The sequence below is a fragment of the Squalius cephalus genome, assembly GCF_949319135.1.
Source record: "Squalius cephalus genome assembly, chromosome: 15".
Taxonomy (NCBI): domain Eukaryota; kingdom Metazoa; phylum Chordata; class Actinopteri; order Cypriniformes; family Leuciscidae; genus Squalius; species Squalius cephalus.
In genome coordinates, this window is record NC_137136.1 from 35,327,394 (window position 1) to 35,354,007 (window position 26,614).

At 42.2% G+C, this 26,614-nt stretch overlaps 1 protein-coding gene across 5 annotated transcripts in view; it reads left to right on the top strand.

Moving 5' to 3' along the window:
- inpp5b (inositol polyphosphate-5-phosphatase B) overlaps positions 1 to 26,614 on the top strand; it is a 43,936-nt gene that overhangs the window by 14,379 nt on the left and 2,943 nt on the right. For all 5 annotated transcript variants that reach the window (XM_079895084.1, XM_079895086.1, XM_079895082.1 and 2 more), the window contains 14 exons: positions 913 to 1,083; positions 2,369 to 2,470; positions 2,944 to 3,058; positions 5,255 to 5,371; positions 5,801 to 5,988; positions 6,773 to 6,884; positions 6,968 to 7,077; positions 10,209 to 10,344; positions 11,618 to 11,728; positions 12,318 to 12,483; positions 17,907 to 18,142; positions 20,379 to 20,489; positions 20,834 to 20,918; positions 22,111 to 22,238. In XM_079895084.1, the coding sequence (XP_079751210.1) occupies positions 913 to 1,083; positions 2,369 to 2,470; positions 2,944 to 3,058; positions 5,255 to 5,371; positions 5,801 to 5,988; positions 6,773 to 6,884; positions 6,968 to 7,077; positions 10,209 to 10,344; positions 11,618 to 11,728; positions 12,318 to 12,483; positions 17,907 to 18,142; positions 20,379 to 20,489; positions 20,834 to 20,918; positions 22,111 to 22,238 (1,888 nt within the window). The remainder of the gene's footprint in view (positions 1 to 912; positions 1,084 to 2,368; positions 2,471 to 2,943; positions 3,059 to 5,254; positions 5,372 to 5,800; positions 5,989 to 6,772; positions 6,885 to 6,967; positions 7,078 to 10,208; positions 10,345 to 11,617; positions 11,729 to 12,317; positions 12,484 to 17,906; positions 18,143 to 20,378; positions 20,490 to 20,833; positions 20,919 to 22,110; positions 22,239 to 26,614) is intronic.

Below are 26,614 nucleotides of genomic sequence, written 5' to 3' on the forward strand. Positions count from 1 at the left end.
TTCTAAAAGCTCTACAAAACCGTTATGGTTTGATTTTCAAGGTGAGGTTAATAATCTGTTAGTTAAGAGTGTGAAGTCACGTTTTAACCTCAAAACAATACTTTAATACTGTTTATTTACTGTAAGAGTCCTGATGTAAGATATCATTAGTTGTTTCATCATATTTACACTACCTAACTCAGTGTTTTTTGAGCTACATGTATGTGAGCAAAATACAGTAAAACAGTCAGATATTATTAGTATGTAAATCAGCTGTTCTCTATGGGAATATATAGTAAAGTGTAGTTTATTCCTGTGATCAAAGCTTCATTACTCCAGTCTTCAGTGTCACATGATCCTTCAGAAATCAGCATAATATGATGAGTTGATGCTCAAGAAACATTTATGATTATTATCCGCGTTGAAAACAGGCGTGCTGCTTCATATTTTTATTTTTCAGGATTATTTGATGAATCGAAAGTTCAAAAGAACAGCGTTAATGTGAAATAGAAACTTGTGTAACATTCTAAATGTCTTTACTGATCATTTTAAAGCATCCTGTTATGATTCTGACCTGTGTTGTGTGTTCCTGGACTCTTGAGTTGTCTTGCTCCTTGTTTTGCAGTACATTAATGTTGATTAGTCTCCCAGGTGTTTCTCATTAGCCACGCCCCCTTGTTATCTTGTTAAGCTCGTCTGTCTGCGTATATATCGCCCTTTGTTCTCTGTCAGTCGTTGAATGGACATTCCCTAGTTTAGTGTGTTTCCTCCTGTTCTGTGTTTTCACCAGTTACTGTGTGTTCACACTTTAATAATCTGACCTGCACGTGGATCCGCTTCCCAGCCGGCTTCTGTGCCTGTCTCAGATGTTACACATCTTGAATAAAAGTCAAATATTTCTGTCATAAATCATTTCATCTGGGTTTGTTTCAGTGAGGAGAGAGGGAAGGGCGAGGGGAGAGATGACCTGATCCGAAACTCCCAGCACATCTTGTCAAATAAAGACCAGATGCTCGGGATGCCCCAGTTCGGCCTGCGGGATAACCTCATCAAGTGTGAGCTCCTGAAGAACGAGGACGCCTACACATACATCCAGAACTACAGGTGTGGATCAGGGCCAGTGCTCATGCTCGAGGTCAAAGAGGACCGATTATGCGCTTCACAGAGTCTTGGTGTTGTTTCAGGCTCTACTAGAACAGGTTTTCCTGCTTGAATGTTGATTATTTTCCTCATTTTCTCCATTGTTGCGGCTCCTCTCTTCCCAGTCTGTCAGTAACGCTCTGTTTACTTCCTGTCTCTATGAAGCCCCTCCTTCTGAAAAGCACACTGTGCTCTGATTGGTCGGCTGGAGCAGTGTGTTGTGATTGGTCGAGTGCTTTGAGTGTGTTTGGGAAATGTCCCGCCCCTTCCCATAACCACCAGTTTAACACACTACTAACTAACTCAACCAGGCCCCGCCCCTTTATTCTGCGCATTAATTATTTAAATGAGGAATATTGTGACGTGTTCGTTCCCGGAAGAAACTCAAGACTACAATGGAGGCGTTTCAGGAGTTCAGAAACACTGACTCTGAATGCATAAATGTTATATTCTTGACATTACTGTGAAATATTAGTAAACATTAGCTATAACAGTTATTCCCTGTTAAAAAAGTGTGTTTTAGTGTTTCGTTTCCCTCCCACAAAACAAATAAATAAATAAAAATCATTCAAATTAATAATAAAAACAAAATTTCTTTGCTCCAAATATTCTATTGACTAAAAATACCTTTTTGTGAGGAAAGTAATTTATTATTATGTACAATAATAATAATATCACTTATAAAATCACAAATTATTATGTAAACAGTAATCAGAAAAGACTGGAAAACTCATGAATATTTATGAATCTACACTATTTAAGACTGATTTCACTGTACCTTTAGTCGCCTTTATTTAGAAAACGAACTCAAAGATCATCCCTGAAACCTATTAGTTATAAATAACACTTTGAAACAATAACTATAACCAGAATTTTCAATTAAACAGGTTTGTTTGTTACTCGTACCTTTTTCTATTTAGTGTACTCTGTTTCCCTTAGAAATGCAGCCGTGACTCAACGTCGCCCCCTGTTGAGCGAAACCCTGTCCTACAGCCTCAAACACATGAAGAGTATTCATAAATCATAAGTATAGGCGCTCAAAGCTCTTGTTTCAAGGTTTTTTCTTACCCAGAGTCAGAATGGCTTAATTATGCCTGTTTTGTTGTGACTCTGGCAGTCGTTCTCTCCGGCTCATCGTGAGCTTTCAGAATGCGTGAGATGTTTCCTAATTTAACCGGCAGCTTCTCTCTTTGGCTCGTGTTGTGGGATCTTTTGAATCACCGGCTCTGTTCTCATTGTGTGCCGACAGCTTCTTCTTGGGAACGTACAATGTGAACGGCCAGAATCCGAAGGAAAGTCTCCGTCCATGGCTGGTGTCCACCGCCACCCCTCCTGACTTCTACCTCGTGGGGTGAGGATCCGCACTAGTATATTTATGACCCTGGACCACAAAACCAGTCTCGAGTCGCACGGGTATATTTGTGGCAATACATTGTATGGGTCAAAACTATTGATTTTTCTTTTAGGCCAAAAATCATTAGGATATTAAGTAAAGATCATGTTACATGAAGATATTTTGTAAATTTCCTACCGTAAATATATAAAACATGTATTTGTGTGAGTGAATGCATCACAATCGCCAACATAAATGAACAACTTTAAAGGAGATTTTCTCAATGTGTCAAATTTTTTGCATCCTCAGATTCCAGATCTTCAAATAGTTGTATCTTATTTAAAAAAAAAAAGAAAAAAAAAGCTTATTTATTCAGCTTTCAGATGATGTATAAATCTCAATTGCACCCATGTGACTGGTTTTGTGGTCCAGGGTCACATTTATGCTAACGTACACAGTGATGAAGACGTGAGTGTGATTCCCTGCTGTAGTTTCCAGGAGCTGGATCTCAGTAAGGAGGCGTTTCTCTTCAATGACACTCCTAAAGAGCCCGAGTGGCTGCAAGCCGTCAACAAGAGCCTCCATCCAGATGCCAAGTATGCTTTAGTAAGGACCTCCTCTGCCCTCGCACACATGAGCTAATGTTCAGATCTAACACAGAAGCACTGGTTTATTAGGATAATAACACTCTAATCGTCAACTAAACGAGAAGAGGCTTAGGCGACGAAACTATAAAACTCATCTTTGATCACCAAAATTACATATTTAAATGTTTTTCTCCTTGAAAACAATGTCTTCATGCCTTAAAATATCTTGAATGTAACTCGATAGCCTGGCTCCGCCCTCCTGCGTACTTCCGCTCAATTTTCATTTCCTTCAGTGGGTTTGCAGATATTCTTGGGTTTTCTCCGGTCTTTACCGGTCCAATCAGCGAACAGAGGGAGTGACTGATGACGTTGAGGTTGAGGTTGTGCGCTAGTTTGAGTTGTAGACATACGTCACGACCAAACGTTAGTGATTGGTTTATGGCGGATCCAATAGTTTTAAACTTCAACAGAGTTCCCGCCTTCAAGGACGTTAGCGCTTGTCAATGGGGAGAGGCCAGACTCTCTGTACAAATGAAATGTAGGAGAGTCTGGTAGGACCAGGCTAGTAACTCGACACCCTTTCCTCATTTAGTATATGCGGTTCTATGAATATGCAAATGAGCCCCGCCTCCACTCACTCACTCATTCAGAGATCCACTGGTTGACGATCACACGTTGATCTGATTGGTTACAAGGTAGTTTGTGACGTCAGAAACACCAGCGATTTCAAAGCGTGTTTTTGAGACTGTCTTTGGTTCACTGCAGTTTTAAGGAGGAAATACTTATGAATTTACACATGGTTTGTCTTAAAGCACATTAAAAACACCACATAGACATATAAACAACACTAAAGGCTTATATTTCACCACAGGGGGACTTTAAATTGTTTAAATGTACAGGCTGCTTTTCACATTCATAATCATTACTTTTGCTGAGAAAAGCTTTATGCACTCTTGCACTTGCACGTTTAATATATATTTTAAATTATTACGCTCATTATTACAGTTTATTTCTCTGTAATGTAGAGCAGTGTTTCATATAATATCCTTTCTCAGCTCTGAAACTCAAACCATTTTCCGATGCCTCTCCCCAACCTTAAGTATATATTTAAGTAAATAAATGAATATCATAATCGTCTGACTAGTCGACTAATGGCTTAAATGAACGACTACTAGTCGAATAGAAAATAATAATAATGGACAGAGCCCAAGGGGCAAATTTGGCCAGGACACCGGGGTTACACCCCTGGGATTCAGGACCTCGGTTTATCGTCTCATCCGGAGGACGGTGCTCTTTGACAGTATAGTGTCCCTGTCACTACACTGGGGCGTTAGGACCCGCACAGACCACAGGGTGAGCACCCCCTACTGGCCTCACTAACACCCTTTCCAGCAGCAACCTGGTTTTCCCAGGAGTCTCCCATCCAGGTACTGACCAGGCTCAGCCCTGCTTAGCTTCAGTGGGGGACCAGTCTTGGGCTACAGGGTGAAATGGCTGCTGGCATACATCTTAAGTCGATTTTAGATTTAAGAAAAATCTTAAGTCGGGGAAGCCCTATTTATTAGAATATGCTGCTGATATGGATGGCTTTCAATTTATTACAAACTTCTAACTAGTCTGTGGTAAATCTTGAATGCTTTAGAGCAACAGACTTAAGTTTGATCTCTTTTTAAAGACGACACTTGGCAGATTATTGCTGAAGTAAAAAAAAAAAAGAAAAAAAAACTTTACAAAAGTTACAGAATTTTAAGTTTGTTGTTATGAAAAATGCACACAAATACTATTTTCAATTTTTATATGAAATATATATTTTCAAAAACATCTTTTATTTCTAAAACTGCAAGAAAGTCAAAGCCACGAATCTAAACTAATTGTGTCCCAAATTTGAGCTTGACATCTCAAAAATTGAGCTTTCAGTACAATTGTGTTTGGCTGCAGTACCAAACGCTTCCACTAGATGAAATTCGTCTTCCATTCATTTCCATTTTTGACCACGATTAGAACAAGTGTGACTCTTTTTTTCAGGACCGTTTAACCTTTTCGAATCATGTCCATGATTTTTGTTTTTGTGTTCGCATAGCAAAGCCTTTACTAAGTTTAGTACCATGCCGATGAAGTTAATAATACAAAAAAATGTAAAATGACGAAGAGCACAGAGGGTTAAATGTTTCACCCCTTTATTGTCCTTGTAAGCGTATCGCTGTGTGTTGTTCAGGTGAAGCTGGTGCGGCTGGTGGGAATCATGCTGTTGTTCTATGTGAAAGCGGAGCACGCGGCGCACATCTCTGAGATGGAGGCCGAGACCGTCGGCACAGGCGTCATGGGGCGCATGGTGAGTGTGTTACGAGGAGCGCATGGTGAGTGTGTTACGAGGAGCGCATGGTGAGTGTGTTACGAGGAGCGCATGGTGAGTGTGTTACGAGGAGCGCATGGTGAGTGTGTTACGAGGAGCGCATGGTGAGTGTGTTACGAGGAGCGCATGGTGAGTGTGTTACGAGGAGCGCATGGTGAGTGTGTTACGTGGAGCGCATGGTGAGTGTGTTACGAGGAGTGCTGAATGTAGACAACCAAACAACCTCACCTTAAAATAAAGTGTAACCTTGATGAGCTCCATTTTCTCATGCCTAGTTCTGCATGTTATATATTGGCATATTAACATTACCATCACTACAAAATGGACTCCAACTCTTCTCCTAAATTAGAAGCAAAAATAATGTGAGCATAAGCCTATAACATTCAAATAACCTTCCTTCTCCTTTAGGGTAATAAAGGGGCAGTAGCCATTCGCTTCCAGTTTCACAACTCGGACATCTGTGTGGTGAACTCCCACCTCGCCGCGCACACCGACGAGTTTGAACGACGCAATCAGGACTTTAAGGACATTTGCCGCAGGATTCAGTTCCGGCAGGAGGACCCCTCACTGCCCCCCCTCACCATCATGAAGCACAAGTATGAACCTACACGATAGCTGGCCAACATGCAGCATATCTGGTTTAACGGGGTCTTCTAATGCCCTTTTCACAAGATGTAAAATAAGTCTCTGATGTCCCCAGAGTGTGTGTGTGAAGTTTCAGCTCAAAATACCCCACAGATATTTTTATAGCATGTTAAAATTGTCACTTTTTGAGGGTGAGCAAAAACACGCCGTTTTTGTGTGTGTCCCTTTAAATGCAAATGAGCTGCTGCTCCCGGCACAGAGGTCGGAGCTTCAACAGTTTGTGTGTGTACGCACTGAAAATGTAAAAAACGTAGCCTTTTATGTTCAAACCGGAGTCAGACAAAGATGGAGAGACTCAAGAAGAAGTGACAACATGTAGAAGCAACAGGACTTTTCTGAATGGTTAGTTGATAAATTTATGTAGCTGATGTGGAGTTAACGATCTTCAATTAGCATATTCTGTCATGATAATCTATAAATCGCGTTCCCGGGGGCGGGGTGTATGCAAATTTTAGGGTTAGTGATGTCACTAACTCATGAATAAGCACATTGTAGTCTCTATCAGCCGTTTGTTGTAGTCCTTAAACAGCGATTTCTGTAAGAGAAAATATCTCCCTTTGCTTTGAACTTTGAGCGTTGTAACTTTGCAGATGTTGTTTATGCTCAAACAGCAACATTACACACTAACTAAAGTTAAATAAAGTGAAATCATAATCAACCACCCCTTTAATTAGAGACAATTGTCAGGTTTTCCCTGGTTAAGTCTTTTATGGTCAATGTTCTCTTCTTTTCCAGTGTTGTGTTATGGCTGGGAGATCTAAACTATCGATTAAGTGACCTTGAAGTCGATCATGTGAAGGAGTTAATAGCTAAAAAGGAGTTTGAGATCCTGTGTAATCATGACCAGGTAACACTCGACACAGCTGCGGTTTCTCTGGATATTGTTGAGTTATATGGAAATATGAATGACTGTGTGTGTGTGTGTTTCAGCTGAAGCGGCAGATGGATGAGGAGGCTGTGTTTGTGGGATTCACGGAAGGAGAGATTGATTTCCAACCCACATACAAATATGACACTGGCTCAGATCAGTGGGACACAAGGTCAGAGAGCACCATCATTTCTCCTGTCACACTTTCAATAAAAGAGCTAATATTCTCCACAATATACAATAGACGAACACATAGCAGTGTGCTAAAATCACGTCCTTTTCACATGCAAGAAACATTTACCAACATTACAAGTGGACTAGGGCTGCACGATATTCAAATGCAGTTTAATTATATAAATATATGCACTGCTTGTGTTACGGTTAAGCATGGCACAGGTTTACACACGCTCGGTTTATTCACTGTGAACCAAGCCAATCTGAGACACTAACACATGAGTGTTTCCTATCATGAGCTTCACTTTGAAAAATGCAGAGAATACATTTGCCAGGATACTGTCAGAATAAAAGCTTGATGGTTAAAGTCTGCATTAAACGGAAGTTGCACTGGTGTTTTCTCCCCTACTGTGCCATATATCCCAGTGAAACTCTTCTGGAACAAGAACACATGTAGGGAGCCCTCGTCATCAGAGAAGAGATGCTGCACGAGGAAGTGATTCGGATTCAAGGTTTCCTAAAAATACAAGAATATTTCATTTTGATTTCAGTAATGTTTCAAAATAAATGAATGCAGACAAATATATTAGTATTGTAATTTAAAAGTTGTACCTTATTACAATATTTTCCTTATTTTTTTATTCTTATTTTTTTATAATCACAAACAAATAAACAATTATTATTACTTCATAGTCATATTAAATGGGTCAAAAACAGTGGCAGTTTTTGCAATATATATCACTGAAAAGCAAAATATTGAAATGTCAGGTTTTTCCAATATTATGCTGTCCTACAGTCTAAAGCAAATAAATAAATAAATACATTTAGAACATAATACAATGCTATACAAGTAGGAAATGGCAAGTGTTTGTAAAACAGTATTATTTCTGGTCTGATTACTTCATCATAGCAATGTTTTTTTTATTGCTGGTTTCCTTTATTGTTATTATTATTCCCAGTTGATAGTGAATGACAGCTCTATAAACCATACATAAGAAAATGGTGAAATTTGGCACACTTATAGAGGTGGCCCTGAATAGTAATCTGACCAACGTTGGGGTTTCTAGGACCAACTCTATAGCGCCACCACCAGTTCAAATATTCACTTTTCTTTTTGTCATAACTTTTGAACCTTTTGTCCTTGAAACTCATTTCTTAGTACAGCCGATTACTCTCCTCGTGCTGAAACAAACTCTCAGATGATCATTGGACCAAGCCTCGCAGAAATGACTGAACAGAATTTTGATATTCCTTTTTGTTAAAAATTTACAGTGATGTGAACCTAATATTGACTCTGAATTACATTAGATGCTATATCTCTGCAATAGTTTTATCTGTCGAAACAAAACTTGGTACACTTCATCAACACCATGATCTGAGGGTGCGTGCCAAATTTGGAAACGGCGCCACCTACAGGTCATGAGATCTGAAAAATGGCTCAGTTTCTCACAACTTTTGAAATGTTTGTCAGAATGTTTGGTCATGGATCGGATCGGAAGTGTCACATGTCTGCCGTTTTGAAATTTGTCGTAAATTGCAAAAAAATGTTAATGCTTTGACGCATCGGCACAAAATTTCATCAACATCATATCCTGAAGATCCCAAAACGTTTGAAGAAAGCATCGCCTAGAGTTCAGAAGTTGTGTGATATTCACGTTCTTGATTAGCCTGGTTAACGTCAGACCACTTTCTCTTTGAGACGTGGTCTGGAAACTACATGTTCATTTTCTCGTATTTGAGGCGTGGTTTACGAATGCCCAGAGCCGTTTATTGGGCGCTACAAATGTCTATCAAATGCGCCTGTACGTAGCTCATAGCCAATCGTTTCAAATTATACCAGATGACGTATGTAGAGCGACAGATATTCAACGAAGACGACGACGATGGGTCAGAGATTTATGTGTACACCAGAGAGTCCTGCACGGGTCCGATTTTGTAAATCCGCACCCGACCCGTTTTCCAACAGCAGCACTAATAAAAATCTGCACCGACCCGCTTAAAATAGAACCGACACCCGACTCGCACCCGAAATAAAATCAGTTTAGACTATCACATTATAGACACACTTACAAAAATGTTTATTGCCAGGTCATACAGAAGTTATTACACGACAATTAACACAAGGACAACTTCAGCCGAAGCTGTCAAAAGGCCGGTACATGAAGAACATGGCTAACGTTACCACACAAATCGAACAGACGCGGCTACAACACTATGCCACGCAATTTCGTCTAGCCTACATATGACAATTTTGGGTTCAAACACGCCCTGCACACCACACATACTAACAGTGTTAAATATGAAAAATACCGTTCGATAGAACGGCTTTGTTACCAGTTATCTGCGTGCTTCCTCAGGGATGAAGTTCCACATTTGCGGCTATCCAACACGAAAATGTTTGCAGCAAAGCTTTTTACAATATTTTCTTCAGATAACTCCAAATTTCTCCCACACACTAGACTTGATTTTTGATGACGTATTGTCGACAACTTTACAATCTCCACTAGCTATTCTTTTCTTCAACTCCTCAGCATCTATCTCGACGACTGCAAGCAGAACGCGCGCGCGGTTATGATGAATTTTTAAAAGTGGAAGTAGCCTAGGTTAACGTTATAGATCCTGGGAGGGCGTGGCGCGTCGGCACAAATAAACTGATGTGGATTTTAAATTATTTTATCAACTTGAAATACAGGCATATTTTTGTAGATGTGTTTGCTTGCTAAACTAAATATGCATATATTTTTACGTCTGTCATGTTGGATCCATAGATAAACAAACTGCTTCGGTGTGTCGCATATACTTCGTCATCGTCTTCCTGCTCCCTCCCCGTTCTGTGATTGGTTCCCTATTTCAGGGGAAAAATTAGCCCATGGTAGCCAGACTACCTTGCAGCGTGAATAAAATCGCGCTGCTCAAGGCAGTATGGGGAAACCCAGGCTAGTTCTTGATGTGGTTTAGCCCCATTATTTATTCCTGAGATCAAAGCTGAATTTCAGCATCATTACTCCAGTCTTCAGCGTCACATGATCCTTCAGAAATCACTCTAATATGATGATTTGATGATCAAGAAACATATATGATTATTATCAGTGTTAAAAACACTCTATTTGTGTGTTTGTTTGTTTGCAGTGAGAAGTGTCGAGTTCCTGCGTGGTGTGACCGCATCCTGTGGAGGGGGAAGGACATAAAACAGCTTAATTACCAGAGTCACATGACCCTGAAGACCAGTGACCACAAACCCGTCAGCTCTCTGCTAGAGATAGGGGTGAGAACAGCAGACGTGACCGAACACACTCGCTCTCAGTAGGGTTGGGTCTCGCTTTAGTTTGAACAATTCCGATCTTAACGATTACTAATTTCAATTCCAATCAGGCAAAAAAAAACAAAAAAACTTAGATATCATTCATATTGAGTCTTATTGCAAAACATTTAATTGTAGCTGAATATCATGACCAAAAATCTACAGGCTAGAGAACACTTACACAAGGAACGTTTGCCTGTGGTTTAAAAATACCATAGAGGAACCATATACCACACCATAGATACCATAGACTAGCCTAACTAATATACATGTCACGCATTATTAAAGACAAGTAAACACTCAGTAATTAAAAAACAACAAATAAAAAATTAGCAATCGCAACAAATAGATACAACTGAACAAAGATATGATTGAAATAAACAGTGTTTTAAGATTTTCGGTTATTCAGGTACAGAAACTGCAATCACATGTAAAATAACACTGCTCTTTATAAATAAAATATACATTACAAATATAGTTACACAAAAGTTATTCAGTGAAGAACGAGTGAATTTTCTCTGTCTTCTGTTGTTTGATTAGTGTTATTATAGAGACGGCGGGAATATTAGTGTTATTATAGAGACGGCGGGAATATTAGTGTTATTATAGAGACGGCAGGAATATTAGTGTTATTATAGAGACGGCGGGAATATTAGTGTTATTATAGAGACGGCAGGAATATTAGTGTTATTATAGAGACGGCAGCAGGAATATTAGTGTTATTATAGAGACGGCAGCAGGAATATTAGTGTTATTATAGAGACGGCAGGAATATTAGTGTTATTATAGAGACGATAGCAGGAATATTAGTGTTATTATAGAGACGGCAGGAATATTAGTGTTATTATAGAGACGGCGGGAATATTAGTGTTATTATAGAGACGGCGGGAATATTAGTGTTATTATAGAGACGGCAGGAATATTAGTGTTATTATAGAGACGGCGGGAATATTAGTGTTATTATAGAGACTGCGGGAATATTAGTGTTATTATAGAGACGGCAGGAATATTAGGCTCCTGTCACTTTAAGAGCTGCACAGATCCAGTATACTGATACACATGAACACAGAAAACAGCAAGTCGTCTCACGCTTGAATTGTTTAAAGTCATATTGAAATGCTCACAAAGGAATCAATAAGAGGAATCGAAATTTTAATTTTATAATAAGTATCTGATTTCTGAAGTGGAATCGATTTTCGATCCCAAACCCTAACTCTCAGTCCGTGACTCTGCACAGATCAAGCTTGTGAACGACGAGTCCTACAAACGGACGTTCGAAGAGATCGTGAGGCGCATCGACAGACAGGAGAATGACTGTATTCCTTCAGTGTCGCTGTCTCAGAGAGAGGTGAGCAGTGTCCGTCCTCCATCACCTGAAGTGTTTCATTATTCAGTCACTGATTTTTGACACATTTTACATTTACACTTCCATTCAAAAGTCTGGGGTCAGTAAGATTATTTTCTTTTGAAAGAAAGTTATACTTTTATTCAGAAAGATCACATTAAATTAATCAGAAGTGACAGTAAAGACATTTATAATGTTACAAAAGATTATATATATATATATAAAAAATAATAATAATCTTTTGAACTTTCTATTCATCAAAGAATAAAAAAAATCAATTCCATTTGCACAAAAATCTGCAGTTTTCAACATTGATAATACTAATAAATGTTTCTTGAGCATCAAATCATCATATTAGAGTGATTTCTGAAGGATCATGTGACACTGAAGACTGGAGTAATGATGCTGAAAGTTCAGGAATAAATGACACTTTACTATAGATTCACATAGAAAACTGCTATTTTAAATTGTAATAATATTTCACAATTTTTTTTTTTTTTTTTTAGCTGTAACGCAAGTCAGTATTTACGTGTTTATCCTCTGAATGGAAAAGGAATGCCTGATTGTGGTGTGTTTTGGTGTGTTTGTGCAGTTCCACTTCGAGCGTGTGAAGTTCATGCAGCATCAGGCCCAGACGGTGCGCGTGCACAACGACGGCCAGGTGCCGTGTCAGTTCGAGTTCATTCAGAAGCTGGACGAGCCGTTCTACTGCAAGCCCTGGCTGACAGCAAACCCGTGTAAAGGCTTCCTGGCCCAGGGTGAGACCGCTAAACCACAGTCAGGGTTGGAAATGAACCTTTTCACACACCGGCCAGTTTGGCTACTAAATGTTTAAAGGGATAGTTCACTTTGAAATTAAATGTTGCTATGTTTTAGCTTACCTCAAGGGCATCCAAGATGTAAGTGTCTTTTTTTCCGCAGTAGTTTCAATGTTGATATTTTTAGGTCAAACCGTTCTTGTCTGACAGTCCTATAATGCAGGTCTATGGTCACTGTCTCAAAGAGCATGCACAGAGAAGTCCAAATTAAAACAGTTCCCCATCGTCCAAATTAAACAATTCCCCATCGTAAGTACACATTGATGGCCTAAGACACGAAACGAGCGGTTTGTGTGAGAAAACGAACAGTATTTATATAGTTTTTAACTCTTGTACACAGCCACGTCCCAAGTGATCTGAGGGCGCGCGCGCATCCTGGTGTGTGACGTGTGTGCAGACTGGTGCATAGATATATATACACTAGAATAGATGCCGCCTTGCCTACGGCATTCATTCCAATGAACTGCCGTAGGCAAGGCGGCATCTATTCTAGTGTATATATATCTATGCACCAGTCTGCGTACACATCACACATTGTTTGGGAATTGTTTGGGAATTGTTTAATTGGGACGATGGGGAATTGTTTTAATTTGGACGATGGGGAATTGTTTTAATTTGGACTCTGTGCATGCTCTTTGAGACAGTGACCACAGACCTGCATTAAATGACTGTCAGACAAGAACGGTTTGACCTAAAAATATCAAAATTGAAACTACTGCGGAAAAAAAGACACCTACATCTTGGATGCCCTTGAGGTAAGCTAAAACATACCAAAATTTAATTTCAAAGTGAACTATCCCTTTAAGTTACCGACCATTCAGAACTTCTGCTAGCCAGAAAAAGAAGAAATAAACCAGATTAACTACGTCACAGCTTATATATATATATATACATATATTAAATTTAGGATTTCACAGATTAATTTCTTATTCAAACAGAATCCTGTCATCCAGCACCCTTCCTCTTACATCCTCATCATTTTCACCAAAAATGTGTTTTAGATGGACAAAGTACAAAGGACATGTAGGATGTTGGAATCTAACAATGTGTTTTCTGTAAAATGAATGTTTTTTAATCTTCGCTATTGCTTCAGTGCAAATGAACAAGCGCTCGCCGTGTGTTCAAGTAAGCAGATATGAGCAGATTCTGCACAATACGCTGTATTAAATATATCAGGATGAATCACGAGTATTTGCGCCAAATCCACGCAGATTTGTCTTACACGAACTTCCCCTGTAAAGTGAGTAAACAGAATTAGTAATCAATGATTAATGTGTTTACATGAACGCTTTTCAGTCCGACTGAGCCGTCAATCCCATCACTAACGGGTTATTTGGTTGCATGTAAACGTAGCCAGTGTGGTTCACCCTGACTGCTCATTCAGATAAGACAATATATTGATTTAAAAATTGTACGACGTGTTTTGTGTGAAAAAGCTTTATGCGGGAGCTCATTAATATGTAAGCTTTTCACACCTGAGAAAGACAAATAACCTCCCCTAACGGCCCTATTAGGAGCTATCAGCCCCTGTCATTCTGAGCAACCTTGCACAATACTGTAAATGAGGAGATTTAAAAAAGAATGGCTTTTAAATTGTTTGGATTTATTTACAACACAACATAATCCAAAGATACACAACAAATGCCAAAAAAGCACTTCAAAGACAGAGACCTTTGTGCCATTCCTAAAAACATTGTACTTACCTTTCATTTCCAAGATTTTCACTTTACCATGTTCATGTACAGAAACTCATGTGAATGTTGAAGTCCTCAGTGGCATCTGGGCCCTGAAAAAAAAAAAGTGAACATACTGATAACAAGAGAAAGGGCTGCACGATTTTGGAAATAAATATTAGATTTTTCTGGTTAAAATTGCTTTTTAAAATTCCTTTTTAAAATTCACAGAATACACACACACACACACACGCACACAAATGTTTCCAACAATATATAATATAATGAACACCAGGTTTGTTGTGCCTTGTAGGCATAAGGTATATGCGCAGTGCCGGATAAAATAATAATAACAATAAATAACCTATAGCAGTATAAATCTTCCAAAAGATTTCAGTAACAACTAAGCTAGAGAAAAATATATTGATTATCATGTTACTTCAAATGTTTCCATCCGTTATGATGATATGAAATGAGATAATAATAAAAACATGAAGCCGTTTGGTGCGTTTTGCTTTCATCCAAAATATGATACAGTACATTCAAACGCGATCGCTATCCAAAATATGATACATTCAAACGCGATCGCGCTCAAATATAAAACATTATGGTTACCATATACATATCTACGTTTGAGCAGATATCCACAAACACAGTAACAGTAAACACGGGTCTAAATATTATAATATTCCCCATATATCTAGCAACAGTTCAACTGCAATGTGACATTTATGCAACAATAACAAACTAATATGTAAGAATTTCTTACCTTACATCTTTCTTGTCTTCAAATCACGTTCTTCTTCTTCTGAGGTAGCCTAAATCCAATGTAAGCTCAGGCACGTCTTTCAAACTCGACGAAAAGTGAAGTGAAGTGTTTTGTTGTTGAGGTAATGAGCGAGTCCGCGTTCCATGTGGAGATTTGCATGTGAATATCTTTTGCGCGAGTGGGCGTGGCCAAATTAACTGTAATGAGCAAGCGTTTGAGAAGCTGGACATCTTGTTGGTTTTATACAAATTACTTAAACAGAGAATATTTGTTTTCGTTTTGAATCCGATCATTTAAAAGTACACACTTAAATGTTTAGAAAGGTATATGGCTCATAAATGTGTGACAAGTATTCGCTGAGTTTTGTTTCAGTTTTTAGACGTGCTCAAGAAAAAAAAGTTCACCGCAACGGAGAGGCAGAACGCACACCCTGTTTATTTTCTTTATTTTACAAAAGCACAATGTTTTGATTTGATTGTAAATGGACAAATACAAAAGGAGAAATATCACAGATTCTTTTTTTATATTTCTTTTTTCTGTATGACCATAAATGACGGAGTAATTTAAGTTTATAGTGCTACAATGTGGAGAAAATCCAGCAAAACGCGCCCGCGCGTTTGTCGACCTCAGAGGGTTAAGTTACCGACCATTCAGAACTTCTGCTAGCCAGAAAAAGAAGAAATAAACCAGATTAACTACGTCACAGCTTATATATATATATATATATACATATATTAAATTTAGGATTTCACAGATTAATTTCTTATTCAAACAGAATCCTGTCATCCAGCACCCTTCCTCTTTCATCCTCATCCTTTTCACCAAAAATGTGTTTTAGATGGACAAAGTACAAAGGACATGTAGGATGTTGGAATCTAACAATGTGTTTTCTGTAAAACGAATGTTTTTTAGTCTTCGCTATTGCTCAAGCGCTCGCTGTGTGTTCAAGTAAGCAGATATGAGCAGATTCTGCACAATACGCTGTATTAAATATATCAGGATGAATCACGAGTATTTGCGCCAAATCCACGCAGATTTGTCTTACACGAACTTCCCCTGTAAAGTGAGTAAACAGAATTAGTAATCAATGATTAATGTGTTTACATGAACGCTTTTCAGTCCGACTGAGCCGTCAATCCCATCACTGACGGGTTATTTGGTTGCATGTAAACGTAGCCAGTGTGGTTTAGCACAACTCCTCATCTCAGATTAATAAAGTGTGTCTCACAACAACAAACAAACAACAGTTATTGAGAAATGTGGACATCAGCTCCACTTGGATAAACATAATGCACAAGATATTTTAATGCTAATGACAAAACCAGTGAAATATCAACCGATTTGATAATAAATCAGTCATATTTTATTACCATTTTCTAAACTATAGCGAGTATAAACTGTGATAGTGTGAGAAATGTTGAAGGTGTCTGAATAATGTTCACCCACTGTCACTGTGAATATATCTCTGAAGCGATTCTGAAACAGCAGCTGTTACTGTTTTATTGAGATTGACTAGCACTGTTTCACACCCTCTTGTGTTAGCTAATGTCATCAGTTATTTCACTCACTCAGTTTCCTAACACAAGCAGGTGTGACACAAGAAGTTTCAACACCAAGTCATTTTTCTGTCCTCTCTTGCATCAAAATGCTGCTTGAAACAACCAATCAGAACATACTTGATCCTTCCTTCGTGTCCTGTAACACATCCTTCCCTTGCGGGTCTAAATGACCGAAGCCCTAAAATTATACCTAATTATTTATTTTTAAATTAAACTTGTGCGGTAACGCAGCACTGTTTCACTTGGTCTAACATTACACTATCACACTAAACTGCATTTAAATGTGTTGAAATGTATGTGTTAGTTTGTGTGTATGAGACTAGCAGTGAGCTAGATCAACATTAGAATAACATACAGATCATATTCTAACATTTTATCATTGTTGAACTATATAACATTGATTAGTTTTATGTAAATGTGCTCACCTGTTTAATAAAGTACATGTAGGAGCGGTCGAAGTCTCGGACGTGGAGCTCTCGTTTATATACTGTCTATGGGAGCTCTCGGCATCTCGAAAACACCGCGCTGATATTGATTCTCCTTTTAGTTCTCCTTTTTTATCCAAAGTCTGCTTGCCATGCTCCATAATGTTTGAACGAAACAACAACAGCGTGCAGATAGACATTACGAACTACATTGTCCACGTCTGTCGCCTTGGTTACTATCAGAGGGCTCTGGTTCATAGCTCTGGTTACCATGGCAGTACGAGCGGAAACCAGGGACAACGCGGATATGACGCCATTGACGGCGACAAAACGGAAATAAACGTGCCGTGTCTAAAAATTAAATTACAAATTTCTCCTGGTTTGAAAGTTGTTGTAAACAGTCGGGATAATGTAAGTACACAACTAAAAAAAATATATATAACATAGATATAGTGATTTTCGTTAACCCAAAGTTTAGGAATGTACAGCGTGAAATGGCAGTTTATGAATGCCAAGGATCAATTGTTAACCCCGGGTAGATTATGGGCAGTGGTGAAACATGAAGATAACCAAGGAGTTCAGGATGACCCAGGGTTAACTAGCCCTATTGTGCACTCTACATTTTACAATCAAATCATAAGCCGCTTTCACCTTCCCCAATGCAGTGCTAAATGCTGTCTCCTCTGATGTGACTGTGGTGTGTGTGTGTGTAGGTGGCAGTGTGGACATCGACCTGGAGGTGTTTGTGTGTTGTCTCCTCTGATGTGACTGTGGTGTGTGTGTGTGTAGGTGGCAGTGTGGACATCGACCTGGAGGTGTTTGTGTGTTGTCTCCTCTGATGTGACTGTGGTGTGTGTGTAGGTGGCAGTGTGGACATCGACCTGGAGGTGTTTGTGTGTTGTCTCCTCTGATGTGACTGTGGTGTGTGTGTGTGTAGGTGGCAGTGTGGACATCGACCTGGAGGTGTTTGTGAACCGCTCTACGGCCCCGGAGCTGAACTCAGGCCAGCAGCAGCTCGAGGATATACTGGTCCTGCACCTGGAGAGGGGGAAAGACTACTTCATCTCCATCACGGGCTCGTACCTGCCCAGCTGCTTCGGCTCGTCTCTCGCCACACTGTGTCTGCTGAGGGAACCCATCCAGGAGATGCCGCTCGACACCGTCAGAGAGCTGGTGAGAGAAGCACTCTTCCTGACTGATCCACAAACCGCTGGAGTTTTGAACCATGGTTCAAAACCACTCATGATGGGGGTGGAGAGAGAGTGAGCCAATCAGCAGTAGGGGACGTGTCCATTCATGATGGGGGAGGAGAGAGAGTGAGCCAATCAGCAGTAGGAGGCGTGTCCACTCATGATGGGGTGGAGAGAGAGTGAGCCAATCAGCAGTAGGGGACGTGTCCATTCATGATGGGGGAGGAGAGAGAGTGAGCCAATCAGCAGTAGGAGGCGTGTCCACTCATGATGGGGGAGGAGAGAGAGAGAGAGAGCGCCAATCAGCAGTAGGGGACGTGTCCATTCATGATGGGGGAGGAGAGAGAGTGAGCCAATCAGCAGTAGGAGGCGTGTCCACTCATGATGGGGGAGGAGAGAGAGAGAGAGAGCGCCAATCAGCAGTAGGGGACATGTCCATTCATGATGGGGGAGGAGAGAGAGTGAGCCAATCAGCAGTAGGAGGCGTGTCCACTCATGATGGGGTGGAGAGAGAGTGAGCCAATCAGCAGTAGGGGACGTGTCCATTCATGATGGGGGAGGAGAGAGAGTGAGCCAATCAGCAGTAGGAGGCGTGTCCACTCATGATGGGGGAGGAGAGAGAGAGAGAGAGCGCCAATCAGCAGTAGGGGGCGTGTCCACTCATGATGGGGGAGGAGAGAGAGTGAGCCAGGCAGCAGTAGGGGGCGTGTCCACTCATGATGGGGGAGGAGAGAGAGTAAGCCAATCAGCAGTAGGGGGCGTGTCCACTCATGATGGGGGAGGAGAGAGAGTAAGCCAATCAGCAGTAGGGGCGTGCCCACTCATGATGGGGGAGGAGAGAGAGTGAGCCAATCAGCAGTAGGGGGCGTGTCCACTCATGATGGGGGAGGAGAGAGAGTAAGCCAATCAGCAGTAGGGGGCGTGCCCACTCATGATGGGGGAGGAGAGAGAGTGAGCCAATCAGCAGTAGGGGACGTGCCCACTAATGATGGGGGAGGAGAGAGAGTGAGCCAATCAGCAGTAGGAGGCGTGTCCACTCATGATGGGGGAGGAGAGAGAGTGAGCCAATCAGCAGTAGGGGGCGTGTCCACTCATGATGGGGGAGGAGAGAGAGTGAGCCTATCAGCAGTAGGGGGCGTGTCCACTCATGATGGGGGAGGAGAGAGAGTAAGCCAATCAGCAGTAGGGGGCGTGTCCATTCATGATGGGGGAGGAGAGAGAGTCAATACATTGCAGATATACTCACTGGATATATATAAACCCAACAGATCATTAGGATCACATCAGCTAAAGATACCAAGGGTTCACTCTAAGCACGGTGAGTCTGCTTTAGCTATTATGCTGAACCAGCTTCCAGAGGAGATCAGATGTGCTCCTACAGTATCACATTCACATCCAGACTCAAAGCACATCTGTTTAGCTGTGCATTTACTGAATGAGCACTGTGCCGCCGCTCGTCCGCCTGATCACACTGTATTTTATCTCTGCATTCTCCTTTTGATTATAAACTGAACTCATGGCACTGATTGATAACCGGTGTTTTGTGAAGGGTATTGCAGTAGTGGGGGAACCCCGATGGTCCTGATGACCAAATTTGTGAGCAAGTGCTCATCTTCCTGTGGTGGAGTTTGAGAGGGATTGACTCATGACGGTCAAGAGAACACTGTGGTGACTAGTACAGATTACTGGTCTGGATTGGTACAGATTATCCACAGAAGAATACTGACCATTATGGGGAAAACCGATGTTTTGCCAGATGAGAAGTTTATTCTGTGTATCATCTTTTTACTATTTTAATTCATTTTACTCTAATTCATTTTATAACTGTATCATTTATCTATTTATAACTGTTGTAATTTCCCTTGCTTTTATTTTGTGTCTATTTTCTATGCAAAGCTCTATGAATTGCTATAGTGTGATTATTATAATTCCTTTCTATGTAAAGCTTTTGAATTGCCATAGTGTATGAAATGTGCTATATAAATAAACTGGCCTTGCCTTTATATACATATACATATATTATACATATATAATAGTCTTTTCTTTTGATCAGTTCGATGGGTCCTTGTCTCTAGGTTTAGATTCAAAAAGGCCTTTTGCAATCAGCCAATGGAGACATTTCTGGACCGTATTTAAATGTTCTATTATCATAAACTTGGTTAAAAGCCATAATTATCTGGGAATTATTAATTTGCCTCATATTTTGTGTGTTATATCAGAGTATGAAGTCAAAAAGCCAGACGAGTGACACAGAGACTGATAAACCTCAAGAAATCCCCAAGGAATTATGGATGATGGTGGACCATCTCTTCCGTTATGCAAAAAAGCAGGTCAGGACTTGCTGAAACTCGTCTCTTCGCCTGTGTAAAACATTCAAGCTGTGCTTTTGTGATTCTGTGCTGCTGTTTGTCTTTGTTATGGCCTCCCATTGAGCTCCTCTCCATAGAAACACCAACACTAAAGCAGGAATCTGTCCAGCGCTTGCCTTGGGAGTTGTTTCAGGAACAAGAATTTAACATTCCCCGAATCGTGCTTTGTTGTTGAGAGAGGCCGGACTGAGTTACTCATGTGATTGACTGAGCTGATTGTAAATGAAACTTTAAAGGACAATGACTGGAGTTCATCCAAGGACTTTGAAAGCAGACCTGATGAAGTGTGTGTGTGTGTGTTACAGGAAGACCTGTTTCAGCAGCCCGGCCTGCGCAGTGAGTTCGAGGAGATTCGGGATTGTTTGGACACGGGCAGCTTGGACACTCTCCGTATCCTTTCACACGCTCACTGTATAATAAATGCCTGTGGTCTGAACTGGCTCGAACTGAACGTCTCCTTTATTTCTGGATAATTCCAGATATTAAAATGATTTTCTTTTTGCCACTGCATAAATAGACCAGGTGAAAAAAAGGACATATTCCAAGTGTAGTCCAATGGAATAAATAATTCATGGGATACTGTATGGGTGACCATGTTGTTTTTCACATTAGAAGAGCAGAATAAAAAAGAAAAAAGACAAATATAACGTAAAAAATATTTACGTCGCATTAAAGTGCCCCTATTATGCTATTTTAAAGGTTCCTAAGGTCTTCTACAACAGCATTGCATGCATCCAAGGTCAAAAAACACTTTAATTTTCTCATAAAATCCACTGAAGCATCAGCTCTTTTCTCTCAGTGTCTGAAACGCTCCGATAAAGATTCAGTCTCTCTAAACCCCGCCTCCCTGAGAGCTGCTCTGCTCTGATTGGTCAGAAACCAAACGCTCATTATCATATCTGAATCTCAGCTCTTGATCACAGTGATACGAACAGTAACGATGTCTCATCCTTTGGAAGTGCATCAAAGTATATTTGCTTTCTCAGCTCGGAAAACTCTTCCAGTCTCATCTACAAATACAGCGTTTGAGGGCGGAGCAAACCAGACGCAGTTCAGCCAATCACAGGCTGGCATTATGCAAATTAGTAACAAATTAGCAGATTCAGCAGAATTACTGACGACTCGTTTCATGCAGTTCGATTCTTTCTTTTGGGAGACAAAAATTCTATTACACACTACATGAAAGGGAATATCCCAAAAAACATAAGAGGGGCACTTTAAAAATGTAATTATTAAGAAACATAAATAAATACTAAAGTTTAAATGCACTAGTCAACTTCTAAAATCAGATGTTTTTGTGACCAAAGTAATAAAAAATCTCATTATTTTTAGTGGTTTTTAGCTCAAATGTTTTGCCTATTTTTGTGTTCAGGTCTTTATAGGCCTAATAATATATCTTGACTCAAACTACATTACACACACACTTCAGTTATTTCCAGTGATGTGAAGAAGCTGCGCTTCTAGTTAAGGACACTTACATGTAATCATGTAGCAGATGTTTTATCTTCTCATGAGCCACCACTGAAGGCGCTCTGCTGTAGTGAACGATGATGATAATGACCCTTGACCTGAGCGCTGGCAGCCGGCAGTAATCACTCCGTGGCCGAAGCCCTGCTCCTGTTCCTCGACGCTCTTCCCGAACCCGTCATTCCCTTCTCCTTCTACCAGCAGTGCCTGGACATCAGCGCCGACAGCAGCCAGTGCAGACAGGTGTGTGTGTGTGTGTGTGTGTGTGTGTGTGTGTGTGAGACCTTACTCTGTGTTACTCTGACTCACACACACATCAGCGCCGACAGCAGCCAGTGCAGACAGGTGTGTGTGTGTGTGTGTGTGTGTGTGTGTGTGTGTGTGTGTGTGAGACCTTACTCTGTGTTACTCTGACTCTCACACACATCAGCGCCGACAGCAGCCAGTGCAGACAGGGGTGTGTGTGTGTGTGTGTGTGTGTGTGTGTGTGTGTGTGTGTGAGTGTGTGTGTGTGTGTGTGTGTGTGTGTGAGACCTTACTCTGTGTTACTCTGACTCTCACACACATCAGCGCCGACAGCAGCCAGTGCAGACAGGTGTGTGTGTGTGTGTGTGTGAGTGTGTGTGTGTGTGTGTGAGTGTGTGTGTGTGTGTGTGTGTGTGTGTGTGAGACCTTACTCTGTGTTACTCTGACTCTCACACACATCAGCGCCGACAGCAGCCAGTGCAGACAGGTGTGTGTGTGTGTGTGTGTGTGTGTGTGTGTGTGTGTGAGACCTTACTCTGTGTTACTCTGACTCACACACACATCAGCGCCGACAGCAGCCAGTGCAGACAGGTGTGTGTGTGTGTGTGTGTGTGTGTGTGTGTGTGTGTGTGTGTGTGTGTGAGACCTTACTCTGTGTTACTCTGACTCTCACACACATCAGCGCCGACAGCAGCCAGTGCAGACAGGGGTGTGTGTGTGTGTGTGTGTGTGTGTGTGTGTGTGTGTGTGTGTGTGAGTGTGTGTGTGTGTGTGTGTGTGTGTGTGAGACCTTACTCTGTGTTACTCTGACTCTCACACACATCAGCGCCGACAGCAGCCAGTGCAGACAGGTGTGTGTGTGTGTGTGTGTGAGTGTGTGTGTGTGTGTGTGAGTGTGTGTGTGTGTGTGTGTGTGTGTGTGAGACCTTACTCTGTGTTACTCTGACTCTCACACACATCAGCGCCGACAGCAGCCAGTGCAGACAGGTGTGTGTGTGTGTGTGTGTGTGTGTGTGTGTGTGTGTGTGTGTGTGTGTGTGTGTGAGACCTTACTCTGTGTTACTCTGACTCACACACACATCAGCGCCGACAGCAGCCAGTGCAGACAGGTGTGTGTGTGTGTGTGTGTGTGTGTGTGTGTGTGTGTGAGACCTCACTATGTGTTACTCTGACTCTCACACACATCAGCGCCGACAGCAGACAGGTGTGTGTGTGTGTGTGTGTGTGTGTGTGTGTGTGTGTGTGTGTGAGACCTTACTCTGTGTTACTCTGACTCACACACACATCAGCGCCGACAGCAGCCAGTGCAGACAGGTGTGTGTGTGTGTGTGTGTGTGTGTGTGTGTGTGTGAGACCTTACTCTGTGTTACTCTGACTCACACACACATCAGCGCCGACAGCAGCCAGTGCAGACAGGTGTGTGTGTGTGTGTGTGTGTGTGTGTGTGTGTGTGTGTGTGTGAGACCTTACTCTGTGTTACTCTGACTCTCACACACATCAGCGCCGACAGCAGCCAGTGCAGATAGGTGTGTGTGTGTGTGTGTGTGTGTGTGTGTGTGTGTGTGAGACCTTACTCTGTGTTACTCTGACTCACACACACATCAGCGCCGACAGCAGCCAGTGCAGACAGGTGTGTGTGTGTGTGTGTGTGTGTGTGTGTGTGAGACCTTACTCTGTGTTACTCTGACTCACACACACATCAGCGCCGACAGCAGCCAGTGCAGACAGGTGTGTGTGTGTGTGTGTGTGTGTGTGTGTGTGTGTGTGTGTGTGTGAGACCTTACTCTGTGTTACTCTGACTCACACACACATCAGCGCCGACAGCAGCCAGTGCAGACAGGTGTGTGTGTGTGTGTGTGTGTGTGTGTGTGTGTGTGAGACCTTACTATGTGTTACTCTGACTCTCACACACATCAGCGCCGACAGCAGCCAGTGCAGACAGGTGTGTGTGTGTGTGTGTGTGTGTGTGTGTGTGTGTGTGTGTGTGTGTGAGACCTTACTCTGTGTTACTCTGACTCACACACACATCAGCGCCGACAGCAGCCAGTGCAGACAGGTGTGTGTGTGTGTGTGTGTGTGTGTGTGTGTGTGTGAGACCTTACTCTGTGTTACTCTGACTCTCACACACATCAGCGCCGACAGCAGCCAGTGCAGACAGGTGTGTGTGTGTGTGTGTGTGTGAGTGTGTGTGTGTGTGTGTGTGTGTGTGTGTGTGTGTGTGAGACCTTACTCTGTGTTACTCTGACTCTCACACACATCAGCGCCGACAGCAGACAGGTGTGTGTGTGTGTGTGTGTGTGTGTGTGTGTGTGTGTGTGTGTGTGTGAGACCTTACTATGTGTTACTCTGACTCTCACACACATGTGTGTGTGTGTGTGTGTGTGAGACCTTACTCTGTGTTACTCTGACTCACACACACATCAGCGCCGACAGCAGCCAGTGCAGACAGGTGTGTGTGTGTGTGTGTGTGTGTGTGTGTGTGTGTGTGTGTGTGTGTGTGTGAGACCTTACTCTGTGTTACTCTGACTCTCACACACATCAGCGCCGACAGCAGCCAGTGCAGACAGGTGTGTGTGTGTGTGTGTGTGTGTGTGAGTGTGTGTGTGTGTGTGTGAGACCTTACTCTGTGTTACTCTGACTCTCACACACATCAGCGCCGACAGCAGCCAGTGTAGACAGGTGTGTGTGTGTGTGTGTGTGTGTGTGTGTGTGTGTGTGTGTGTGTGAGACCTTACTATGTGTTACTCTGACTCTCACACACATCAGCGCCGACAGCAGCCAGTGCAGACAGGTGTGTGTGTGTGTGTGTGTGTGTGTGTGTGTGTGTGTGTGAGACCTTACTCTGTGTTACTCTGACTCACACACACATCAGCGCCGACAGCAGCCAGTGCAGACAGGTGTGTGTGTGCGTGTGTGTGTGTGTGTGTGTGTGTGTGTGTGTGTGTGTGTGTGTGTGTGTGTGAGACCTTACTCTGTGTTACTCTGACTCTCACACACATCAGCGCCGACAGCAGCCAGTGCAGACAGGTGTGTGTGCGTGTGTGAGTGTGTGTGTGTGTGTGTGTGTGTGTGTGTGTGTGTGTGTGTGTGTGTGTGTGTGTGAGACCTTACTCTGTGTTACTCTGACTCTCACACACATCAGCGCCGACAGCAGACAGGTGTGTGTGTGTGTGTGTGTGTGTGTGTGTGTGTGAGACCTTACTATGTGTTACTCTGACTCTCACACACATCAGCGCCGACAGCAGCCAGTGCAGACAGGTGTGTGTGTGTGTGTGTGTGTGTGTGTGTGTGTGTGTGTGTGTGTGTGTGTGTGAGACCTTACTCTGTGTTACTCTGACTCTCACATACATCAGCGCCGACAGCAGCCAGTGCAGACAGGTGTGTGTGTGTGTGTGTGTGTGTGTGTGTGTGTGTGTGTGTGTGTGTGTGTGTGTGTGTGTGTGTGAGACCTTACTCTGTGTTACTCTGACTCTCACACACATCAGCGCCGACAGCAGACAGGTGTGTGTGTGTGTGTGTGTGTGTGAGACCTTACTATGTGTTACTCTGACTCTCACACACATCAGCGCCGACAGCAGCCAGTGCAGACAGGTGTGTGTGTGTGTGTGTGTGTGTGTGTGTGTGTGTGTGTGTGTGAGACCTTACTATGTGTTACTCTGACTCTCACACACATCAGCGCCGACAGCAGCCAGTACAGACAGGTGTGTGTGTGTGTGTGTGTGTGTGTGTGTGTGTGTGTGTGTGTGTGTGTGTGTGTGTGAGACCTTACTCTGTGTTACTCTGACTCTCACACACATCAGCGCCGACAGCAGCCAGTGCAGACAGGTGTGTGTGTGTGTGTGTGTGAGACCTTACTATGTGTTACTCTGACTCTCACACACATCAGCGCCGACAGCAGCCAGTGCAGACAGGTGTGTGTGTGTGTGTGTGTGTGTGTGTGTGAGACCTTACTCTGTGTTACTCTGACTCTCACACACATCAGCGCCGACAGCAGCCAGTGCAGACAGGTGTGTGTGTGTGTGTGTGTGTGAGACCTTACTATGTGTTACTCTGACTCTCACACACATCAGCGCCGACAGCAGCCAGTGCAGACAGGTGTGTGTGTGTGTGTGTGTGTGTGTGTGTGAGACCTTACTCTGTGTTACTCTGACTCTCACACACATCAGCGCCGACAGCAGCCAGTACAGACAGGTGTGTGTGTGTGTGTGTGTGTGTGTGTGTGTGAGACCTTACTCTGTGTTACTCTGACTCTCACACACATCAGCGCCGACAGCAGCCAGTGCAGACAGGTGTGTGTGTGCGTGTGTGTGTGTGTGTGTGTGTGTGAGACCTTTCTCTGTGTTACTCTGACTCTCACACACATCAGCACCGAC